General features: G+C 46.1%; 1 protein-coding gene across 1 annotated transcript; it reads right to left on the bottom strand.

The window, feature by feature from the left end:
* Positions 1 to 7963: 7963 nt before the first annotated feature.
* On the bottom strand, positions 7964 to 14635 carry LOC137002922 (uncharacterized). Its single transcript, XM_067362876.1, has 5 exons — positions 14575 to 14635; positions 10839 to 11159; positions 10403 to 10741; positions 10042 to 10122; positions 7964 to 8133 (listed from the first exon to the last, which is right to left on the bottom strand). The coding sequence occupies exons 1-5, from the start codon at positions 14633 to 14635 to the stop codon at positions 7964 to 7966; spliced, it is 972 nt and encodes a 323-aa protein (XP_067218977.1).
* Between the last annotated feature and the right edge of the window lie 6198 nt (positions 14636 to 20833).

Genomic DNA, 20833 nt, shown 5'->3' with positions numbered 1-20833 from the left:
TAGTTAATAGTCTCTTATTGGCCTGTTTAGCTGAGCCGTCCACTGAGCAAACAAAACAAGCCCTGAAAATTGATAAAAGAACACATATTACACAGATACTGGATATTAAATCTTATTAGATGATTAGTTAACTGCCTTTGATAGATTTTACTTTCAATAAAACATTGGCAATAGGTTTGTAAAAGGTGTTTTCAATCATGTTTGGTCTGAGTTTTTGTTGCTTTACACTGTTCTGACCAGACAGTGGCGTTTTGAACACTTCCAAACAATGAATCGGCTTGTGTAGCAATTGATTCAGTTGATTCAAAGCTTAAAAAAGCTTAATATTTTCCAATACTATTATCAATAACAGTAACGTAACACAAGAGGCACAACGAACTGGAGAAACAAGAGGGAAAGAGAGCACATTAGTGTCCTGTCTCATTTGAAGGCTTTATACGTCATCAAGGATGTCTTATTGAAGACGAGTAAATGTTGACAGAGACAGACTCATGTGATCAAGCATCACACAAACAGAGACACTGAACAACAACACGACAGACAGAACTGTCAAGTCAAGTCAAGTCACCTTTATTTATATAGCGCTTTTTACAATGCAGATTGTGTCAAAGCAGCTTTACATTGATAACTGGTATAATTTGGCTGCACAGCAGCTCTTAAAGAATAGTGTCAATGCAGGCAGATCAAAGCACTGTTGAATAAATAATAATAAACTGTCAGTCTGTTTCTGTTTCTCTCAGTCTTTCTCTTCATTATATAGTTACAGCTCTTCCTTTAATCATCATCAGCTCCTCCTGTGGTTGAGAACTTCCTCTGATCTGAGTGATGACATCATGCTAGAGTTGCTATAGTAACACTACACCACAGTGAAGTGTTGCTTTACATCTGTGTGAAACATGTTTATCAGATATTCTCACACACACTTGTGTTCTTCAGTCTCAGGGAAGTGTGTGAAGCAAACCTGGCCTGCGAGGACATCGCGGCCTACACTGCGTACTACGGGCCCATTCACTTCTAGAGACCCACCGCAACAACACTGTCAACATCACAGCGCATGATGAGCATCTGTCAAAAACCATAAAAAACATAACCAGAGGAGACATGCAGGATAATAATAAAGAAAGAAAGAAAACACTACAATGTTGTCTGCAGCTTCTGTTGAGTTTTTGTTTGGGATGGTTTACATGTTTGTTTCTCAGTTGATAACAAGCATCGGTCAAAACTGAAGCCACATGTTCAAAACTCTTCACACATTCACTCAAACAGAAGTCTGTGTGGACTGAACTGTCAATCATTTTTCATTGCTTTCACATTCAATGAGCCCCAAAATCCATTAACACGTCCAGTGGCGGTTCTACATTGAAATACACCCTGGGCGAGACCCCTTTCGAGCGCCCCCCGCGTCCTCAGATCCATCCTAGTCCGGAGGCTTTTAAATTCCTCAGAATTTAATGTATTCAATATTTCATTTAATCCTCAAATTAAATGCAGCCAGTTCTTATATTTTTGAACAGACTGAATATATTTAGAATACAAAAAAGAATTATAGCTCGTAATAATTCGCAAGGTATTTTAGGGAAATAGAGAAAGGGAACTCCCGTCTACTCAGATCCCTTAATATATACATACACATACACACACATGCATAATTACGGACACGTGATATATGCGCAGCCTCGGCAAACGCAAGACCCGAGCCGTATTTTCATTCTTGCAGACTTAATCTACGCGCTGCCTCGGCAACGCGAGATCCGAGCCATATATTCTTTAATGAAAACTCAGTCTACGCGCTGCCTTGGCAAGCGCGAGATTCAAGCTTTGCAATAGACTTTTATTCCCCTCGAGAATAAATCCAACAGGAGTGGAGCTACAAAACTCCCGCTAGTGCATACTTTTCTTCGGGACATTTTTATGAATGAACACTGTCACTGTCAGTTGTGAGCTGACGTGCATGCTCCACTCCCAGCAAACAACACATAAATCGTGTGTATCCCCACTCGCTTTGTAGTGTAGCACAGGGGGAAAAATCAAACTGCTGTTCACGATTGATTTGTTATAAACGTGTGATTTTGAAACACGATATGTGTGTGTGACTGTGAGGTGGCGATCCTCAGATCGATATCACAATATCCACCTCCTCAGAGCTGCACATGTGAGTATCGGTGCCTCAACCCGGGGGAAGAAACCGCAGAGCGTGCTTCCACCTGGGAGACGGCGCTGAACCTGGCTGGTGAGGGCAGAGAAAAGGCGCGCCCGTCTCTAATCCCTCTGTCAGATCCATTTGTGAACCCCATGAACGGAGCCTCCGCCCTGCCTCAGCAGAAGCGGGACCCGATCCGCGGGGAACACTGCAGCAGTGTCCTGAGAGCGAGTTTTTACAGTGCACACAGACGCTCCCTCGAGAGCTGCCTGGGCTCACTCCCATTTCACTGCTGTTTCTCGCCATAATACGTGTCTTTTTTATATATAAATATATGGATTGGTGTGAGATACTCTTGTCCTCAGACGAAGAGATCTTGACTTGTTTATATGTAATAAGACAAACAACACCAAATAAGACACACAAGATACAGAGAGCGCTTGCTGAAGACAACAGAAGCTGGCGTGCTTTGTGTTCAGGTGTGCTTTATAGCTTCCTGATCCGTGACGTCACCCGCCTCTGACGTCACATCTCTTCATTGGTTGGATACAGAGGTGCTTCACGAACACAAAATACAGAGGGTTCCCATCACGTCATTCGACGTAGCGTCGATAGTTCCCACGAAAGGGAACTGTGCAGCATGCCCTAACTCTGAATATGTTTACTCCAGGCATGTTGCCTGAGCATCTCCCGAAGATCCGCTCTTTCTTACTGAAACTGGAAGACTGGCAACAAGATTCTGGTTTAGCAAGGGCTTCTGTCAAACCCTCTGTATCACCAGAATATCTCCAGAACACTGTTCAATACATTCCTTCCGCATTGGAGCAGGCCAGACTAGATAGATCAGACGAGACGATCAGAATCTTCACAAGCATATCGCTCTTACATCCGTAACAATATCAATGATCTCTGTCAAGCCAAGCCTACCTCAGCTCTTCCCAATCTTTGGGGGTCCTAATCACTCAGCCAACATCTAACGGTCTCCCGGATACCCAGATCAACCGGATTACCATCCCTTTCCCCTTCCTCTTCATCCTCTCCCTACTCATCCCTAACTTTCTTTAATAAATAATTCTCCAACATTTATGGTTGTGGCGTGGTCCTTGCTCATGAACCTGAGTGTTTAAATCCTGCTAGAGTTGATATGTATTGACCCAAAGTGAACTGTGTTTTTACATTCCTGTGAAACGTGTGAGAAGAGCATATTGTAAACCACCCTGTCAACCCACATCTAACCACTAACCTGAGAGAACAGACTTTCACACAAAACTGATTGTGAAACATGTTGTTCATTGTGAGAAATGAATATTGTAAACCACACTGACTCAACACACATCTGATCTGAACACAGTTTATAGGAATAAATTAGTTAATTACATGAGCATCAGACTTTGCCTGTATAGTGTTTACTGTACTGTTATATTGTATTAAGACACACTGTGTCTGATGTGAGTAAATATCTTCATACTCAAACTTGATGCTGGTGATATTAATTTGGCCAATATCTGTATGTGTGACAATACCGAATGGAGAAAGATGTTAGTCACTATTTAAATTTTTTTCCGACTACGCCACCCTGGTGGGAGGCCAGGGAAATAACTCCCAATACCAGACACACAGGTAAGTTTTATCAACTGAAGGCAAGGAATTAAGGGAGACGTGAGTAACAATACAAAATAAACTTTATTATAAAATCACATTAATTAAAACTCTCTCGCAAACACACCCACATTAACAGAAATATCCAGGGCCAGGATTTGTGGGAACCAGGCAGGCCGGCTGCAACTCAAGAGGTCATCCAAAACCCACCTCAATTCACACCAGGCAAACACCACACACACCAACCAAAGATAAATTGTATCAGCACACAGCAGACTGTGAAACACCACAGAATGGAACAGCTAGCCTCCCCAGTTCCACACAGACGACTTCACTGGCCCTGGAGAGAAAGGAAAGAGCATTAAAGAACAAAAAACAAACACTTAAGACAAATAACAATTAAATGAAAAATAAACCAAACACGAAATAATAAAGTTACTGCAACAGTTCTAATGCTCAGGCCTCCAGAAACCACCACATAGGCCTATAAACGGATAGCAAACATCAGAATGGCACTGGAGCAAGGCATCAAAAATAAACAAACCTTTACAACAACACATAGAACAGAAAATGTATAAAGAAAATACAATAATGAAATAAAAAGAAAATCAAAACCAAAATAACCAGAAAACGAAACAAACAAACCAAGAATCAAATTACACAAGAAAAATTAAATCCAAAAGCCTAACTGATAGGCAGCCTTGCAGACGTGCATCCGACGCCCGCTTTACAGCCCCAGCGACGTGCCAGGCAGCAAAACAGTATACAGTCCAGATGACAGTCAATGCAAAACAGCAGCTGCGTCACATGAAATCACTAGCCGAGAACTGGACTCAATGTTCCCCTTTCCCTTTAACCCAGGAGTATGAGAATTAGTTAAAAAAAAATAATTAAAACAGAACAAATATGAAATACAAAAGCGGCATACTTACAATTGATGTTGAATACTGGACGCACAGCTGTATGGTTACTCACTACCGGTGCCGCAGCTCAGTCCAGCGATCAGCCTTCACACACATGCACCTGCCCTTGCTGCTATTACTAAAAGCAACGCGCAATAAATACTACAACTTAAATGGTTGCAAATTAAGTATCAAATCATACCTGCAAGTGAACTCCGCCACAACTTGCCACAATGCCAAATGCCACCAGCTCCGCTCTAAATTAAACTATAAATAGCGCATATCAGCCGCGCAATATGCGCATCACTACACCACCAACAAAAACTCTACATACCTGAATGGAAAAATGGAACGGAAACGGAAATGCCAGGGAGAGAAGGAGAGAAGCACCCCAAGTCAGAAAACATACCTACCCGTCAAAATAAGGGTCCTTAAATAGTGCAGCCATTATCACTCAATTGGTTTACCAACGACACTCCAACCAACCAATAAGATGACGTGACTCCTGCTGCCACATATGCATTTAAAGAATAGTTGATTTACAAGTCTAAACCAATAACTGTGCTCTTAAAGTTTCTTGAAGTGTTAAAGTCATTAGTTTATCAAAGTGGATTTCTGAACTAACCAGAATAAAGTTATGTGAACTATTATGAACATGAATGAATCATTTCATTATTAGTTTATCTTTGCTGCTGTTCATCCTCACGTTACAAGCTCATAAATCTCCATATTTGTGACAAACATCTCAGGAAAGAGACATTGTGGCAAGGGGGGCGTGGTTCAGCGAACGCTGCAGCGAGGGAGAGCATCAGGAGACGCGCGGTGGATGAGCGGGTTAAGCGCAAATAACAAACACCTGTCTCTTGTTACAGTAATTGCCGTTGAGAGAGTATTTAATGCCAGGAGAAACAGGAGCGAGCGAGAGAGAGAAGGACTACTGGCTGCCACACTCCTGGAAACCTGCTGGAACTGACGGAGTGAACTCACGATATTGTCTTTGATTGTTTTTGTGCCTGTTTGCACGCCTCTTGTTTATATTTATTTAATAAAAGCAGCCAGTAGTCGCAGCCGACCCTTTTCGTCTTCCTTCCTTGTATATACGAACTTTGTTACACTGGTGCCGCCACCATGCAAACGCCCTCTGCTACTGCGCCATTTGCGGAGATGATTACATCTCTCGCGGTCATGCAGGAAGAACAACACCAGGCCCTGCTGGACTTCAGGATCAAGAGAGGTGGTCCCAGGCCGTCCTCCGAGCCCAGCAGGAAGACCGCAAGACGTTCTGGAGTTGGATTGACCTGGAGGTTCGGCCGGAAGCCACGGTCCAACAAGCTGCACCCGCCCACCTCCCTCTCAACAAAATGGGGCCTGAGGACGACCTGGAGGCATTCCTAGATCTTCTCGAGAAGATGGCGGAAATTTGTGGATGGCCGCGGGACCAGTGGCCGATGCGCCTGGTCCCACTGCAGTCCCAGGTAGCAGCGATCTCAAGAGGGCCATCATCCAGCGGGTCGGCCAGAGCCCCGAACAACATTGCCAGTGGTTCCGGTCCTTAGAGCTGGCAGAGGCCGGCCAGCCCTTCGTGATGGCCCAACAGCTCAGGGACTCCTGCCGCAAATGGTTGCTGGCAGATGGAAGTGACGTAGAGAGCATCATCGATCATGTGCTACTGGAGCAGTTTATCACTCGGCTCCCCAGAAGAACAGCCGAGTGGGTCCAGTGCCACCGCCCCACGTCGCTGGAATCGGCCATCCATCTCGCAGAGGACCATATGGTGGCATGCCCAGGGGTCGGGGAAACTCTCCCATCTGCTTCTCTCTCCTTCTCTCCCACCTCCTTCTCTCTCTCGAGCTGTCCCTCTACCTAGGTCCCGTCCGCCCGGCCCTCCTCGAGTCCCGCCCAGGGGGGCAGGATTACCACCGGCCGGGTTGGACCCCACTCTTGTTTCTCCGCTCTCTCCACGTCAGCCGCATAACCCTCTCTCTGCCACTGGAGCGGCAGGGAGGTCTGGGCCGGCCTGCTGGCGTTGAGGGGACCCGGAGCATTTTGTGGACAGGTGCCCTGTTATGGAGGTGGGGACAATGGTCCGGGTCCCGGACGTCCCGCAGGCTGCCCCCGGTCAGGCTGGGTGGTACCAAATACCTGTGAGTATTAAGGGGGGTACCTATCAGGCATTGGTGGATTCAGGATGTAACCAAACCTCGATCCATCAAAGCTTGATACAATCTGGGGCATTGGAAAATAGCAGCGTGGTTAAGGTGCGGTGTGTGCACGGGGATGTGGTGGAATATCCTATTGTGCCAGTCATTATCCAATTTCAGGGTCAAAAGCATAGTGTGGAGGTGGCAGTTAACCTGCACCTCCGGCATCCGTTAATTTTGGGGACCAATTGGCCAGCATTAACAGAATTATTGGGGGCTTTATGTACGGATGCCTCTTGGGAGAAAAATGCACCGGAGGGGAACGCGAGTGTGCAGGTGGGAGAGACTGAACCGGGACCACTGGGTACTGCCTCAGGGGAACAGAGTGAAATCAAGAGACTGATTCTCTCGGAGCGCAATGATTTTCCCCTGGAGCAGTCTCAGGATGAGACGCTGAAACATGCATTTGAACAGGTCAGTACCATCGATGGTCAGCCTCTCCACCCTGAACAACCGCTTACCTATCCATATTTTGCAATTATTAAAAATAGGTTGTATCAAGTGACCCAAGATGCTCAGACAAAAGAAGATACAACCCAGTTATTAGTTCCCAGAAGCCGCCGGGAAATGCTTTTTCAGGCGGCTCATTCTAATCCAATGGCTGGTCATTTAGGACAGGGGACAACACTAAATCGCCTCATGACCCGTTTTTTTTGGCCGGGCATTCACGAGAATGTGCGCAGGTGGTGCGCGGCTTGTCGTGAATGTCAGTTGGTAAACCCACCGGCCGCCCCAAAAGCGCCTTTGTGCCCCCTCCCATTAATGCATGTCCCCTTCGAGAGAATTGGCATGGACCTCATCGGGCCATTAGAGCAATCAGCACGAGGACATCGTTTTGCATTGGTCATTGTGGATTATGCAACGCGATATCCAGAAGCAGTGGCTCTCCGCAACATTTCCGCTAAGAGTGTTGCTGATGCACTGTTTTCTTTAATCTCCCGAGTGGGGATTCCTAAGGAAATCCTCACTGATCAAGGCACGGCGTTTATGTCACGGACGTTACGCGAACTTTACAAATTATTGGGCATTAAATCGATTTGGACCAGCGTCTTTCACCCACAAACGGACGGGCTGGTCGAACGTTTTAATTGCACGCTTAAAACAATGATTTGTAAATTTGTTCAGGAAGACGGCAGAAATTTGGACAAATGGTTGGAACCCCTGTTGTTCGCTGTGCGAGAGGTCCCACAAGCCTCCACGGGGTTTTGCGTAAATTTGCACTGGGAGATAAAGTGCTCGTAAATCGAGACAGAGCCGGGCGTGGTGGTTCGCAGCCGGCCATATCGCTTGCCTGAACACAAGAAAAAAGTAGTTCAGGAGGAATTAGGTGTGATGCTTGAAATGGGGGTAATAGAAGAATCCAACAGTAACTGGGCGAGCCCAATAGTTTTGTTTCCTAAGATGGACGGCTCGGTCCGGTTCTGTGTGGATTATCGCAAGGTGAATGCTGTGTCGAAATTCGACGCATATCCAATGCCACGGGTTGACAAATTGCTTGACCAGCTTGGTTCAGCTCATTTTTATTCGACACTCGATTAACAAAGGGTTATTGGTAGATCCCCTTGTCTCCATTATCCCAAGAAAAAACAGCTTTCACAATGCCGTTTGGATTACACCAATTTGTTACACTTCCCGGGCTGGCGGGATATTATAGAAGGTTTGTGCTGCAGGCCGGATGGGGGGCCGTGGGGGTATATGGCAAGGGGGGCGTGGTTCAGCGAACGCTGCAGCGGGGGAGAGTGTCAGGAGACGCGCGGTGGATGAGCGGGTTAAGCGCAAATAACAAACACCTGTCTCTTGTTACAGTAATTGCTGTGGAGAGAGTATTTAATGCCAGGAGAAACAGGAGCGAGCGAGAGAGAGAAGGACTACTGGCTGCCACACTCCTGGAAACCTGCTGGAGCTGACGGAGTGAACTCACGATATTGTCTTTGATTGTTTTTGTGCACACCTTTTGTTTTAATTATATTAATAAAAGCAGCCAGTAGTCGCAGCCGACCCTCGTCGTCTTCCTTACTTGTATATACAAACTTAGTTACAGACATATTAAACAATTACAGAGGTTTAATTAAGAAATTAGTAGAAATCATTCAAAAAGAACAAAGATGCTAAAAACAGGAATGCAAATCATTTTCATCACACAGAACAGAGAGAGGATTTTCCAAACAGTCTGTCCATTTAAATTTACCAACTATGATAACTTCGTTAGATGGTAAATCAATACAAAACATGGTTTTGGTGAGCGCTTTGTAATATGTATTCACATTAGATTTTAAAGCAACACAATTCGTTTGCAATAAGACAAACCAGATTCAAATTGCCCGGCAAATTCATAAAGCAAAGAAAAATCATTTCTAGCTGATCAACATTATGAAAACTGGTAAAACCTTTAGGAACTTCAAAAGATAAAACAGCGAAATTCCTAATATTCCAATATTTCCAAATTATGTTCATTTTCATAGAGCGGGCCAATATCGTGATGATTATTTAAAATCAATCGAGAGAAGCAGATATCGTTATCGTGATAAAATACGATTAATCGTGCAGCCCTAATTTAATTTAATTTGACTTGACATTTGATATTCAACAGTATCCTTGACATTTATTCAACAGTGCTTTTGATCTGCCTGCATTGACACTATTCTTTAAAAGGAAAATTATATACCAATTATCACTGTAAAGCTGCTTTGACACAATCTGCATTGTAAAAAGCGCTATATAAATAAGGGTGACTTGACTTGACTTGACTTGACTTGACTTGACTACTGTATTTAATGTTATATTTAAAGCAGTTTATATATGAAGCACAAGAAAATGACATTCAACGCTGTAGGAAAATATCCATCAAACCATATAAATGAACATAAATCTGGCCTTTTATTTGTACAAGATATTTGAATCTAAACTTGATGGTGTCACTATTTCTTCAGAGAGTTTTTCTCTGTTTTCTGAGAAGAAGAAAATCAAACAATGAACAATCCTCTGTGAGTTTTTGCTGTTTTAAATCTTGTTTCAGATGGTCTCTAAACTCAGCAGTATTTTATTGTGATATTGTAGGCATCTCTATTTCCTCTGGGTGCTGCGAGTCCTTCCTCCCTGCAAAATAAAAGCATTGACTGACCTCTCGTATGTGTTTTTACCATGATTGATCCAGATCAGATGAGTGTGAATCATCAGATTGTGTGAAGCTCAAACTCACCAGCTCTTCTTGCACAGATGATCTGAAGAAGAATCACAGTAGGAGCAGCAAACACTGCCATCCCAACAATCATCACAATCACTGGAGGAAACATGTGTGGAAGAAGAAGAAGAAGAAGAGAAACTGGACATGACTGAAGTCAAGGGGATTCAACTATGAACAGTTATTGATGAAGCATTTACAGACTGACTGATAGTTTAATGGTGTAAAGCTGTCAGTAGAAATGAACGTGTCGTACCTCTGAATAATGATCCAGCAGTCACACTGACTTCAGTTTCTGATGCTGCAGAAGATGAATGTTCAGATGTTCATCTGTAGGACATTAGCATCATATTTTACAGTAGTAATAGTTGTTTCTCACCTGAATACTTGACAGTGTATCTGACTGAGGTCTGGAGTTGATTTCTGAGAATAAGCTGACATCTCCAATCTCTGTTGTCATCTTCATTCAGGAGTGTTGTAGTCAGAGTGATGTTACAGTGATCTGATGAGAATAATATCTGATACCTGGAGTCTGTCTTCAGATCAACACCAGCCTGATTCACCCACGACAGATGAAGACCCTCAGAACGGACCCAATAATGACAGGAGAATCCAGTATATGAATACAACTGACAGGAGAGAGTCACAGAGCGACCTGGACTGATCTCAGTCTGTGAGGATGATGATGATGATGATGATGATGATGGAGACACAGAAACTGAACACAATACATAAATCACAGACTCTTCAATCATCATCTGAGTTTAAAGGGAGAATCTGTCCTTTTTAAATTGATCACATAATCATAAACTCACCATGAAGAACATGCAGATCAACAAGTGTATCAGTTGCTTGTTGTTCTCCATTCTCATATTGTCTGCAGATGTAAAATCCATAATCTTCTTCTGTGACGTTCTTGATGTTCAGAGAGCAGTCAGACCCCAGACTCAGTCTCTCATGTCTCTCTGTGTCTTTCTTCTTTATCCCTAATTCAATCAATCCAACTGCTGCTGAATGTCTGAATCTGTTATTGATCCATGTAGTTGATTTGCAGTCAGAAAGAGCATTATTACAGGGCAGACGGACATTTTCACCAGAACTGATGAACACATTCTCATCATTCACTCCACTGGTACCTGAAACACAGTATATTTGAGTGATCATTATGATATATATTAATAAATGAAGACATGAAACATATCAGCATATAAATCAGACAATTCTTTTTTCCTCATGAACACAATCATCACACTCTCCAGAATAAAGTGTTTGTCTTGATCATGTAGCTGTTGAAATCTCTGAATATGAAGATAATTGTTGATCATCAGATGTTTAAGTGACTCTATGTCCAGTATCAGGAATAATACAGTATGATCTGTATGTATCAATACACAACTCTGAGATCACAACGTGAATGTGTGCAAGAATAAACCCTGTTCCTTCCCAGGCTCCAGCGGCAAACCCGAGCAAGAGGCTGCCTCTGCTAACGGTGCAGGCCCGGACACCCCAATTTCCCTTTCTCAGTTTCCCCCTTTTCTAATCTCCTCATCCCTCCCCTGGCTCCAGGGGCCGACCTGAGCGTGAGGCTGCCTCCGCTATCGGCACAGGCCTAGACGTCCTACTTTCCCTTCCTTCCTTTTCTAACCACCCCGTTCCTTCCCAGGCTCTAGGGGCAAACCCGAGCGTGAAGCTGCCTCCGCTAACGGTGTAGGCCCAGATGCTGCAATTTCCCTTTCTCAGTTTCCCTCTTTTCTAATCTCCTCATCCCTCCCCTGGCTCCAGGGGCCGACCCGAGCGTGAGGCTGCCTCCGCTATCGGCACAGGCCTAGACGTCCTACTTTCCCTTCCTTCCTTTTTAACCACCCCGTTCCTTCCCAGGCTCTAGGGGCAAACCCGAGCGTAAAGCTGCCTCCGCTAACGGTGTAGGCCCAGATGCCGCAATTTCCCTTTCTCAGTTTCCCTCTTTTCTAACCTCCTCATCCCTCCCCTGGCTCCAGGGGCCGACCGAGTGTGAGGCTGCCTCCGCTAACGGCCTCGGTCCCGGCCTTTCTTCCTCCTTGCTCTGTCCCACAAGCAAACGCAGTTCACCCTGTCTACTACACTGATGCCCATCCCACCAAATGCTACAGCCCTGGAACCAAACCATGTTGCCAAAAAATCAGATCCTCTTAGAAATTCAAGCTGTTGTCACCAGAGGTGGACCCATTCTCAACCCCGGTACCTTATTCTGAGCTGATATTTCCATAAACCACCCGCAAAAAACTCTCCTTGACACCTCTCTCAACTTCATTCTTCAAGCTGCCTCCCCTAGAACCCTACAATCCATTCTGCATAGGAGCAGCAACTACAGCCACCCAAAAAAGGCCACTCCCAGCATCAGATTCAAACATTTGGTCACTGGAAGCTTAAGAACTACATCCGATCTAATCGCTTCCACATTAAAGAAGCCCAACGAACACCTATCGGTTAGTTTCAGCTCCAGCTCGTTCTCTCACACATACCTGCAAGCCGCTATATCCAACTCAACTAATACCATCATTCCAATACAACGGAAAATTTCTATCATTGCCGCAGCAGTGATGTCGCCTCAGCTCCCGCAGGAGCTCAGTTCTGGCTAATTCCTCCACTGCCGCAGCAGTGTTGTCACCTCGGCTCCTGCAGGAACTCCGTTCTTCAGGCCAACTTCTCCACTGCCGCAGCATTGATGTCGCCTCGGCTCCCGCAGGAGCTCAGTTCTTCAGGCCAACTTCTCCATTGCCGCAGCAGTGATGTCACCTCGGCTCCCGCAGGAGCTCAGTTCTTCAGGCCAACTTCTCCACTGCCGCAGCAGTTATGTCACCTCGGCTCCCGCAGGAGCTCAGTTCTTCAGGCCAACTTCTCCACTGCCGCAGCAGTTATGTCACCTCGGCTCCCGCAGGAGCTCAGTTCTGGCTAATTCCTCCACTGCCGCAGCAGTGTTGTCACCTCGGCTCCCGCAGGAGCTCAGTTCTTCAGGCCAACTTCTCCACTGCCGCAGCAGTGTTGTCACCTCGGCTCCAGCAGGAGCTCCGTTCCTCTGGCTGTTCTCTCCACTGCCGCAGCAGTGATGTCGCCTCGGCTCCTGCAGGAGCTCAGTTCTTCAAGCCAATTTCTCCACTGCCGCAGCAGTGATGTCGCCTCGGCTCCCGCAGGAGCTCAGTTCTGGCTAATTCCTCCACTGCCGCAGCAGTGTTGTCACCTCGGCTCCCGCAGGAGCTCAGTTCTTCAGGCCAATATCTCCACTGCCGCAGCAGTGATGTCGCCTCGGCTCCCGCAGGAGCTCAGTTCTTCAGGCCAACTTCTCCACTGCCGCAGCAGTGATGTCGCCTCGGCTCCCGCAGGAGCTAATTTCTGGCTAATTCCTCCACTGCCGCAGCAGTGTTGTCACCTCGGCTCCCGCAGGAGCTCAGTTCTTCAGGCCAACTTCTCCACTGCCGCAGCAGTGTTGTCACCTCGGCTCCCGCAGGAGCTCCGTTCCTCTGGCTGTTCTCTCCACTGCCGCAGCAGTGATGTCGCCTCGGCTCCCGCAGGAGCTAATTTCTGGCTAATTCCTCCACTGCCGCAGCAGTGTTGTCACCTCGGCTCCCGCAGGAGCTCAGTTCTTCAGGCCAACTTCTCCACTGCCGCAGCAGTGTTGTCACCTCAGCTCCCGCAGGAGCTCAGTTATTCTGGCTTTTCTCTCCACTGCCGCTGCAGTGATGTCGCTTCGGCTCCCGCAGGAGCTCCGTTCCTCTGGCTGTTCTCTCCACTGCCGCAGCAGTGATGTCGCCTCGGCTCCCGCAGGAGCTCAGTTCTTCAAGCCAATTTCTCCACTGCCACAGCAGTGATGTCGCCTCGGCTCCCGCAGGAGCTAATTTCTGGCTAATTCCTCCACTGCCGCAGCAGTGTTGTCACCTCGGCTCCCGCAGGAGCTCAGGTCTTCTGGCTATTTCTCCACTGCCGCAGCAGTGATGTCGCCTCGGCTCCCGCAGGAGCCCAGTTATTCTGGCTAATATTTCCACTGCCGCAGCAGTGATGTCACCTCGGCTCCCGCAGGAGCTCAGTTAGTCTGGCTAATATCTCCACTGCTGCAGCAGTGACGTCGCCTCGGTTCGCACAGGAGCTCAGTTAGTCTGGCTAATTCCTCCACTGCCGCAGCAGTGATGCTGCCTCGGCTCCTGCAAGAGCTCAGTTCATCCAGCTATTCTCTCCACTTCCGCAGCAGTGATGTCGCCCATGCTCCCGCAGGAGCTCAGCGCTGTCTAATGTCTTCATCCATATGACGAGAAATCTACCGGTCCTTTACTAACCCTCCCAGCAGCGCATTCAGCCTAAGCAAGGCAATTTTGGGGGTCATCAATGATGTTCCGGCTGCTGTCCTGCATTGGTTTGCAATTTTTGGGGGAGTACATGGGTTCGGGCCAAAATACCGAGCTCGGAGCCCTCTCCTCGGACAGCACGCCAAATACGCATACTATGCATACTATTTACTATCTGATTATTTGTAAGTGTGAACTCGTGAAATATCTTTAGAGAAAATCCAGATTTCTTTACCTGTGAGAAGTGAAGAGAGAATGATCAGTCCCAGCAGACACAGATCACACTGATCAGCCATTTTCTGTTTCTGTCAGTCTTTCTCTTCATTATATAGTTACAGCTCCTCCTTTAATCATCATCAGCTCCTCCTGTGGTTGAGAACTTCCTCTGATCTGAACTGAATGTTTAAATCCAGCTAGAGTTGATATATAGTGACACTGACTCAGACTCATTTTACTCTTTGTAGATTGGGCTCATATAGACACAGTTTTCCCTCTCGTGTTACACGAGCTCTTCCACTTCTCTCTGTTCACCTTCTTTATCCAGTCTAAACAACTTCATTTCTGTGTGTTCAACAAAAGCACTGCCCAGTTACAAAATTATCAAACATTATGAAACAGATCTGAGCATAATTACTTCACACAACTATTATTTGTTTATTCAATCATGTGTTTATGTGTGTGTATGTTAATGTTTCATGCACTCCTGCTAGTTTTTTCTGCACCATATTTGCTTTGACCAGCAGGCGTCACTGTGTTCATTCGAAGCCTCGAGAAATGAACCTTTTTCAACAAATCTGGCTGGAAATCTTCACAGCTTCATCTCTCCATCACTAGCCAACATTGCCACACATGGCCCAGCTCTGGCTGACAAGAGGCCAGCAGCGCCGGCCCAAGATCGCTTGCTGTGTGGGTGATCTGAATGTGATTTTATCAGTTTAAAGCAGTGTGTTAGCATTGGATCAATCTGCTGCAGATGGTGAAGTATGAATGACAGACGTGTTCATGGATTTTGGGAAATGTGCTCATTGAATGTGAAAGCAATGGAAAATGATTGACAGTTCAGTCCACACAGACTTCTGTTTGACTGAATGTGTGAAGAGTTTTGAACATGTGGCTTCAGTTTTGACCGATGCTTGTTATCAACTGACAAACAAACTGTAAACCATCCCAAACAAAAACTCAACAGAAGCTGCAGACAACATTGTAGTGTTTTCTTTCTTTATTTATTATTATCCTGCATGTTTCCTCTGGTTATGTTTTTTTATGGTTTTTGACAGATGCTCATCATGCGCTGTGATGTGGGACAGTGTTGTTGCGGTGGGTCTCTAGAAGGGAATGGGCCCGTAGTACGCAGTGTAGGCCGCTATGATGCCGGACGTGTCCATTGTAGTGATTTTTACTCCATGCTTGGACAGAGCAGGGAGCGCAGGGATAGATTTCCCCCAAAACAAACCATAATAAATGATAAGGTAAATGAGCAGCCTTAAGCGAGAGTGATTAATACTGACGGCTGCGCATAGCATCCTAAACAGTCCAGCCAGAGGTGGTATGATTCTTGCAACAAGCACGTTGCTAAGCGCATAGCAACAAGTATTCTTCCATTTTTTTTCTTTTCACTCTTTTACTTCCGGCACATACGTTGGTGCGTTTGTTGAATTGTTTTGTTGTTTGAATTTTTGTGTGTGTTTAATGTTAATGCTGCGATTGTACTATGGCTGAAACATCATAGGGAACTGGACAAGTTGGATTTGGATTATCCTTATAATAGTATGGATCGATAGTGACTGTGCCGTTTGGATTACTCAATCAAATGATGTTGGAGCACGGCATGGGCTCACCTTCTCCTGAGACACACTTCTACTTCTTCGTAACTCTATCCATTGTCAGTTCAATCCATCTATTTTTGTTCCAACTGATATAACACCTGGATCAACAGGTAATGCATCTATTTTTGCGGCTCAGCCTGCAGGCCCGGTGCGACTGTCAACCAGCAAATAGGCAGTTAAAAAAATTAATAAAAAATAATCTATGGGGTATTTTGAGCTGAAACTTCACAGACACATTCAGGGGACACCTTAGACTTATATTACATCTTTTAAAAACATGTTCTAGGGCACCTTTAAACTCAGATGATGATTGAAGAGTCTGTGATTTGTGTCTTGTGTTCAGTTTCAGTGTCTCCATCATCATCATCATCATCATCATCATCATCATCATCCTCACAGACTGAGATCAGTCCAGGTCGCTCTGTGACTCTCTCCTGTCAGTTGGATTTATATACTGGATTCTTCTGTCATTATTGGGTTCGTTCTAAGGGACTTCAGCTCTTGTGGGTGAATCAGGCTGGTGTTGATCTGAAGACAGCAGTAACTTGACTTACAAAATCGCAAACAATTGGGGCAATGCACGGTTCTTTTAGGACACCGCCACTGCATTGTCCATCAATATCGGTTCATTGCTTTGTAAAACTGTCTCAATTAAATAGATCGACGTCATAATTATTCCGATCTGTTAAAATGGTTTGAATGGGTGGTGTCAGAGAAGACCCCGTAAGGGTCATATTGATTATGCTAGCATCACCGCCAATGTCTCTAGCAAAGGACACTATTTCGCTAAAAGCATAGAGTAGAAAAATCTGATACGATGCTAAATCTGTAGAGTTAATCTCTGTCAGATTCAGCGGTCTTCTCAATTGTACGCTATTGAAACGTGTTCTCTGTAATATATGGTAACCATTTACTTCCCCGCCCTCACAAATCAAAGTATCAATGTCTGCTCGTGTTAGTTGCGACATACCTGTAAGGGGATCAAAGTGAATGAACCCATGACTTTGGCATTGTTAATGCCATGCTCTAACCACTGAGCTACAGGAAAGCTCAGTGGTAAACTCAAGGAAACTCAAGAGCTGCTGTGCTCCCTGTAGCTCCATAACATTCAGAAGTCCCTTAAAGATGGCTATCCTACACCCTTAGGAAAACTTTATGAAGCTGAAAATATATCTTTGACCTACAGTGAGCATCTTGTCTAACATGATAAGGTGTTTAGGGATATATCAGTCACAGATGCTCAGTGTAAGCAAGTTGAACAGAAGACATAAAAGATGTGGTTTACCTATAGATGTGGCAGAATAACTGCTTCCAGGTTTGGTGCAGTTATAAAGGCAAAGGAGGCATACATCAAGGTCATGTCAAAACACTGCAGTTTTCATGTAACCCTGACTGGACTCTGCATTTCTTCACAGCACCCTTATCTGGGTGCATCCCCAGATGGGAAGGAGTATTATGACTGTTGTGGCTCTGGCTGCTTGGAGATCAAATGTCCTTACTTGGGAAAATACAAGACACTGTTAGAACTGTCAAAAGAAAAGGACTTTTGCTTGGTTGGATCCTCATCCTCAGACGTGACACTGGAACTTAACAGACAACACCACTAATGCTCTCTAGTACAGTGCCAGATTCATGTTACAAAATCACTATTCTGTGACTTGTGTGTGTGGACTCCTTCAGAATTACATACTGAGAGAATAACCCCAGATTCCAGTTTTGGAACACATTACAAAGAATGCAGTGTTGCCAGAATTACTGAGAAAATGGTTTACACAAAACGCAGTGCCTCATGATGACCACAACTATATCTGAATGGTTTAGAGCACAACATGTTAACACAATCTCATCTATAAGGCTGTCCTCTACTCTGCTGTTTTGTTCAACTCTAATGAGGCTTACAGGCAGAGTTGAGCCCAGAATTGTGTTTTTCTCAACATTACACTCACTCTTTCAACATGTATTCTCACACGTGAAGTTTCTCAAGCTGATTCAATCTCTTTAAGCTGTTTCTTCTCTTCTGTAATACGTTACATTACACTAAACACATGTGCACTGTTAGTTAAGAGGCATAACGTATAAAGAAATGGCTCACTATTCGACAGGGTCCCTACGCAGTGTTCACTGCTCTCTGCTCCCTGAGTGCGGTATATCAGCTGAAGTGGACTTCGCTGACAATAATCGCTCATTTGGAACAAAACATCAAAGAAAGTCAACGATGGGGTCCCACAGATTATGATATAACAAATAGAAATTGTGAATTTAAAATATATAGAAGGTCTGCACTCTAAAAAGACTTTAACTGAAGTACACAGGAGATAAGTGGACAAACGTTTCGGCTCTTTGCCTACGTCACTGACGTTTGTCCACTTATCTCTTGTGTACTTCAATTAAAGTCTTTTCAGACTGCAGACCTTCTTTGTATTTTTGTCACGGGAAATCACGGCACAGGCAAGTAGATCCAAGTGCAGCTTTTTTTAATGGTAAATCCAGAAACATTGTCACCCAAGCAAAGGTCATAATCCATCAAACAGTCCATAACAGAAACAGGGAAAAACAAACTGAACACCATAACCGTAAATTAAACCGACATAACAAGAACAGAACAAACAGAGGCTGCGTCCGAAAACTGGAAAATGCTGCCTTACGAGGACACATATCACGGTAGGAAGGCATCAAGGCACGTCCGAATCCAATGTTAGCTTCACTTCCTCTCTCATGAGATACCTTAATCTGATCGATTTTTGAAGGAAGCATAGATGTATCCTTAGCTGTCTTTGATATCCCACAATCCTATGCTTTCCATTCTGTGACAGTTGAGCTAGAAAATGTCACGGTTGCAAACACAGAGACAAGAGACAGATCCAAATGCAGGTAAGTTTAATGGGTAATCCAATATTGTGAATCCATAAACAGGCCAGGGTCAAAATCCAGAATAGCAGTCCATACAAAAACAGGCACCAAAACAGGGAACAAGAAACAACACGGACCGGGAAATGTGAACTGAAAACTCCATGACTAGAACAGAAACCAACAGGGTATAAATAGACAGACACTGATAACATAATACAAGACAGCTGTGTGTAATGAAGTGATCATGAGATAATGAGTCCGGCAGTGCGTTATGGGTAATGAAGTCCAAGGGGTGAAAACAAGAGTCCAGGATGGAGTGCCCTCTAGTGGCTGATAGGGCACTTACACTAGTGATCATGACATTACCCCCCCTCAAAGGAGCGGCTACCAGACGCTCCACCAGACAAAAAAGAAAGAAAAACAAAAACACAAAAACTCAGGAGGGAGGTGGACAGGAGGAGGATCAGGGGGAGGGATGGCGGGCCAGATCCAGGGTCCCCAACTGATAGCCAGGGTGGTGCTGGAGGAACTGACCAGGCTGGTTCCAGCGGTTCTAGAGTCCTGGCTGGGTGACAGGGTGGTGCTGGATGAACTGACCAGACTGGTGCCAACGGTTCCAGCGGCTGGGGCAGTGGCAGCAGGGCAGGAAGCCTGGACGACGGTGGCAGGACAGATGGCTTGGTTGACGGCAGCAGGACAGAAGGCTTGGTTAACGGTGGCAGGGCAGACGACCTGGGCGGCGGCGGCAGGACTGGCCAAGGGTGCTTCGTGGCCATATCAGTGCGAGCGGCCAGCTCGGTGACGGCCTCAGTGGCCGTATCAGGGAGAGCGGACAGCTCGGTGACGGTTTCCGTGGCCGGCTCTGGCTGCTCAGGAGGCAGGGCAAGGCGCTTAGTTGGCGCCGGCAGGGCAAGGCGCTTCGGTGGCGCCGGCAGGGAAAGGCGCTTAGTTGGCGCCGGCAGGGAAAGGCGCTTCGGTGGCGCCGGCAGGGCAAGGCGCTTGGAGAACCAATGAACAACCTCTAGAGTGGTCTCCAGGCCTTGTAAGATGGAGGAAGCCCTTTTCCTCCTTCTCCTCCGCTTATGAGGGTGAGGCGGTGGCTCACCCAAAATGGACTCACTGGCTGGAGCGGACTTACTGGCTGGAGCAGGCTCTGTAGTTGACTCACTGGCTGGAGCGGGCTCTGTAGTGGACTCACTGGCTGGAGCGGACTCACTGGCTGGAGCGGACTCACTGGCTGGAGCGGACTCCCTGGCTGGAGCGGACTCCCTGGCTGGAGCGGACTCCCTGGCTGGAGCGGACTCCCTGGCTGGAGCGGACTCACTGGCTGGAGCGGGCTCTGGAGCGGACTTACTGGCTGGAGCGGGCTCTGGAGCGGACTCACTGGCTGGAGCGGGCTCTGGAGTGGACTCACTGGCTTGAGCGGGCTCTGGAGTGGACTCACTGGCTGGAGCCTTCTTCCTTCTCCTCCTCCTCCTTTTACCGGGGTGAAGCAGAGGTTCAGTGCCCACCTCCTCAGTGGCTTCTGGAACGGATTCACTGGCTGGAGCATGCACACTGCCTGGTTGACACGGTGAGGCCCTCCTACTCTGACGTTCGAGGTAATGGACAAACCTCCAAAAATCCAGGTCACCCAGTCTCTCCATCTCCCACCACGGCAACGAGTCATCCAAACAATTATTCAGAAGGTCCTTTAAAACCGCATCATTATAACCCAGCCCTACCGCCAGGGTCCAAAATAATTGTGCCAAACCACCCACCATCCTGCCCTGTTGCCTCAGGGTGGTTAAGTTCTCCAGGCGAGCCATCCGTTCCTCT

The sequence above is a fragment of the Chanodichthys erythropterus genome, chromosome 3 (assembly GCF_024489055.1).
Source record: "Chanodichthys erythropterus isolate Z2021 chromosome 3, ASM2448905v1, whole genome shotgun sequence".
NCBI classification, from domain to species: Eukaryota; Metazoa; Chordata; class Actinopteri; order Cypriniformes; family Xenocyprididae; genus Chanodichthys; species Chanodichthys erythropterus.
Note: the sequence above shows the minus strand (reverse complement) of the source record. Positions and strands in the feature narration are given on the sequence as shown.

Bases quoted from the DNA above. Each gene is read 5' to 3' on its own strand.
- LOC137002922 (XM_067362876.1), bottom strand. From the start codon at position 14,635: ATGGCTGATCAGTGTGATCTGTGTCTGCTGGGACTGATCATTCTCTCT. The intron at 11,160-14,574 runs GTAAAGAAATCT...ACTGTGTTTCAG, and splicing joins TCTCTCTTCACTTCTCACAG to GTACCAGTGGAGTGAATGAT. The intron at 10,123-10,402 runs GTGAGAAACAAC...TGTTTCCTCCAG, and splicing joins ATACACTGTCAAGTATTCAG to TGATTGTGATGATTGTTGGG.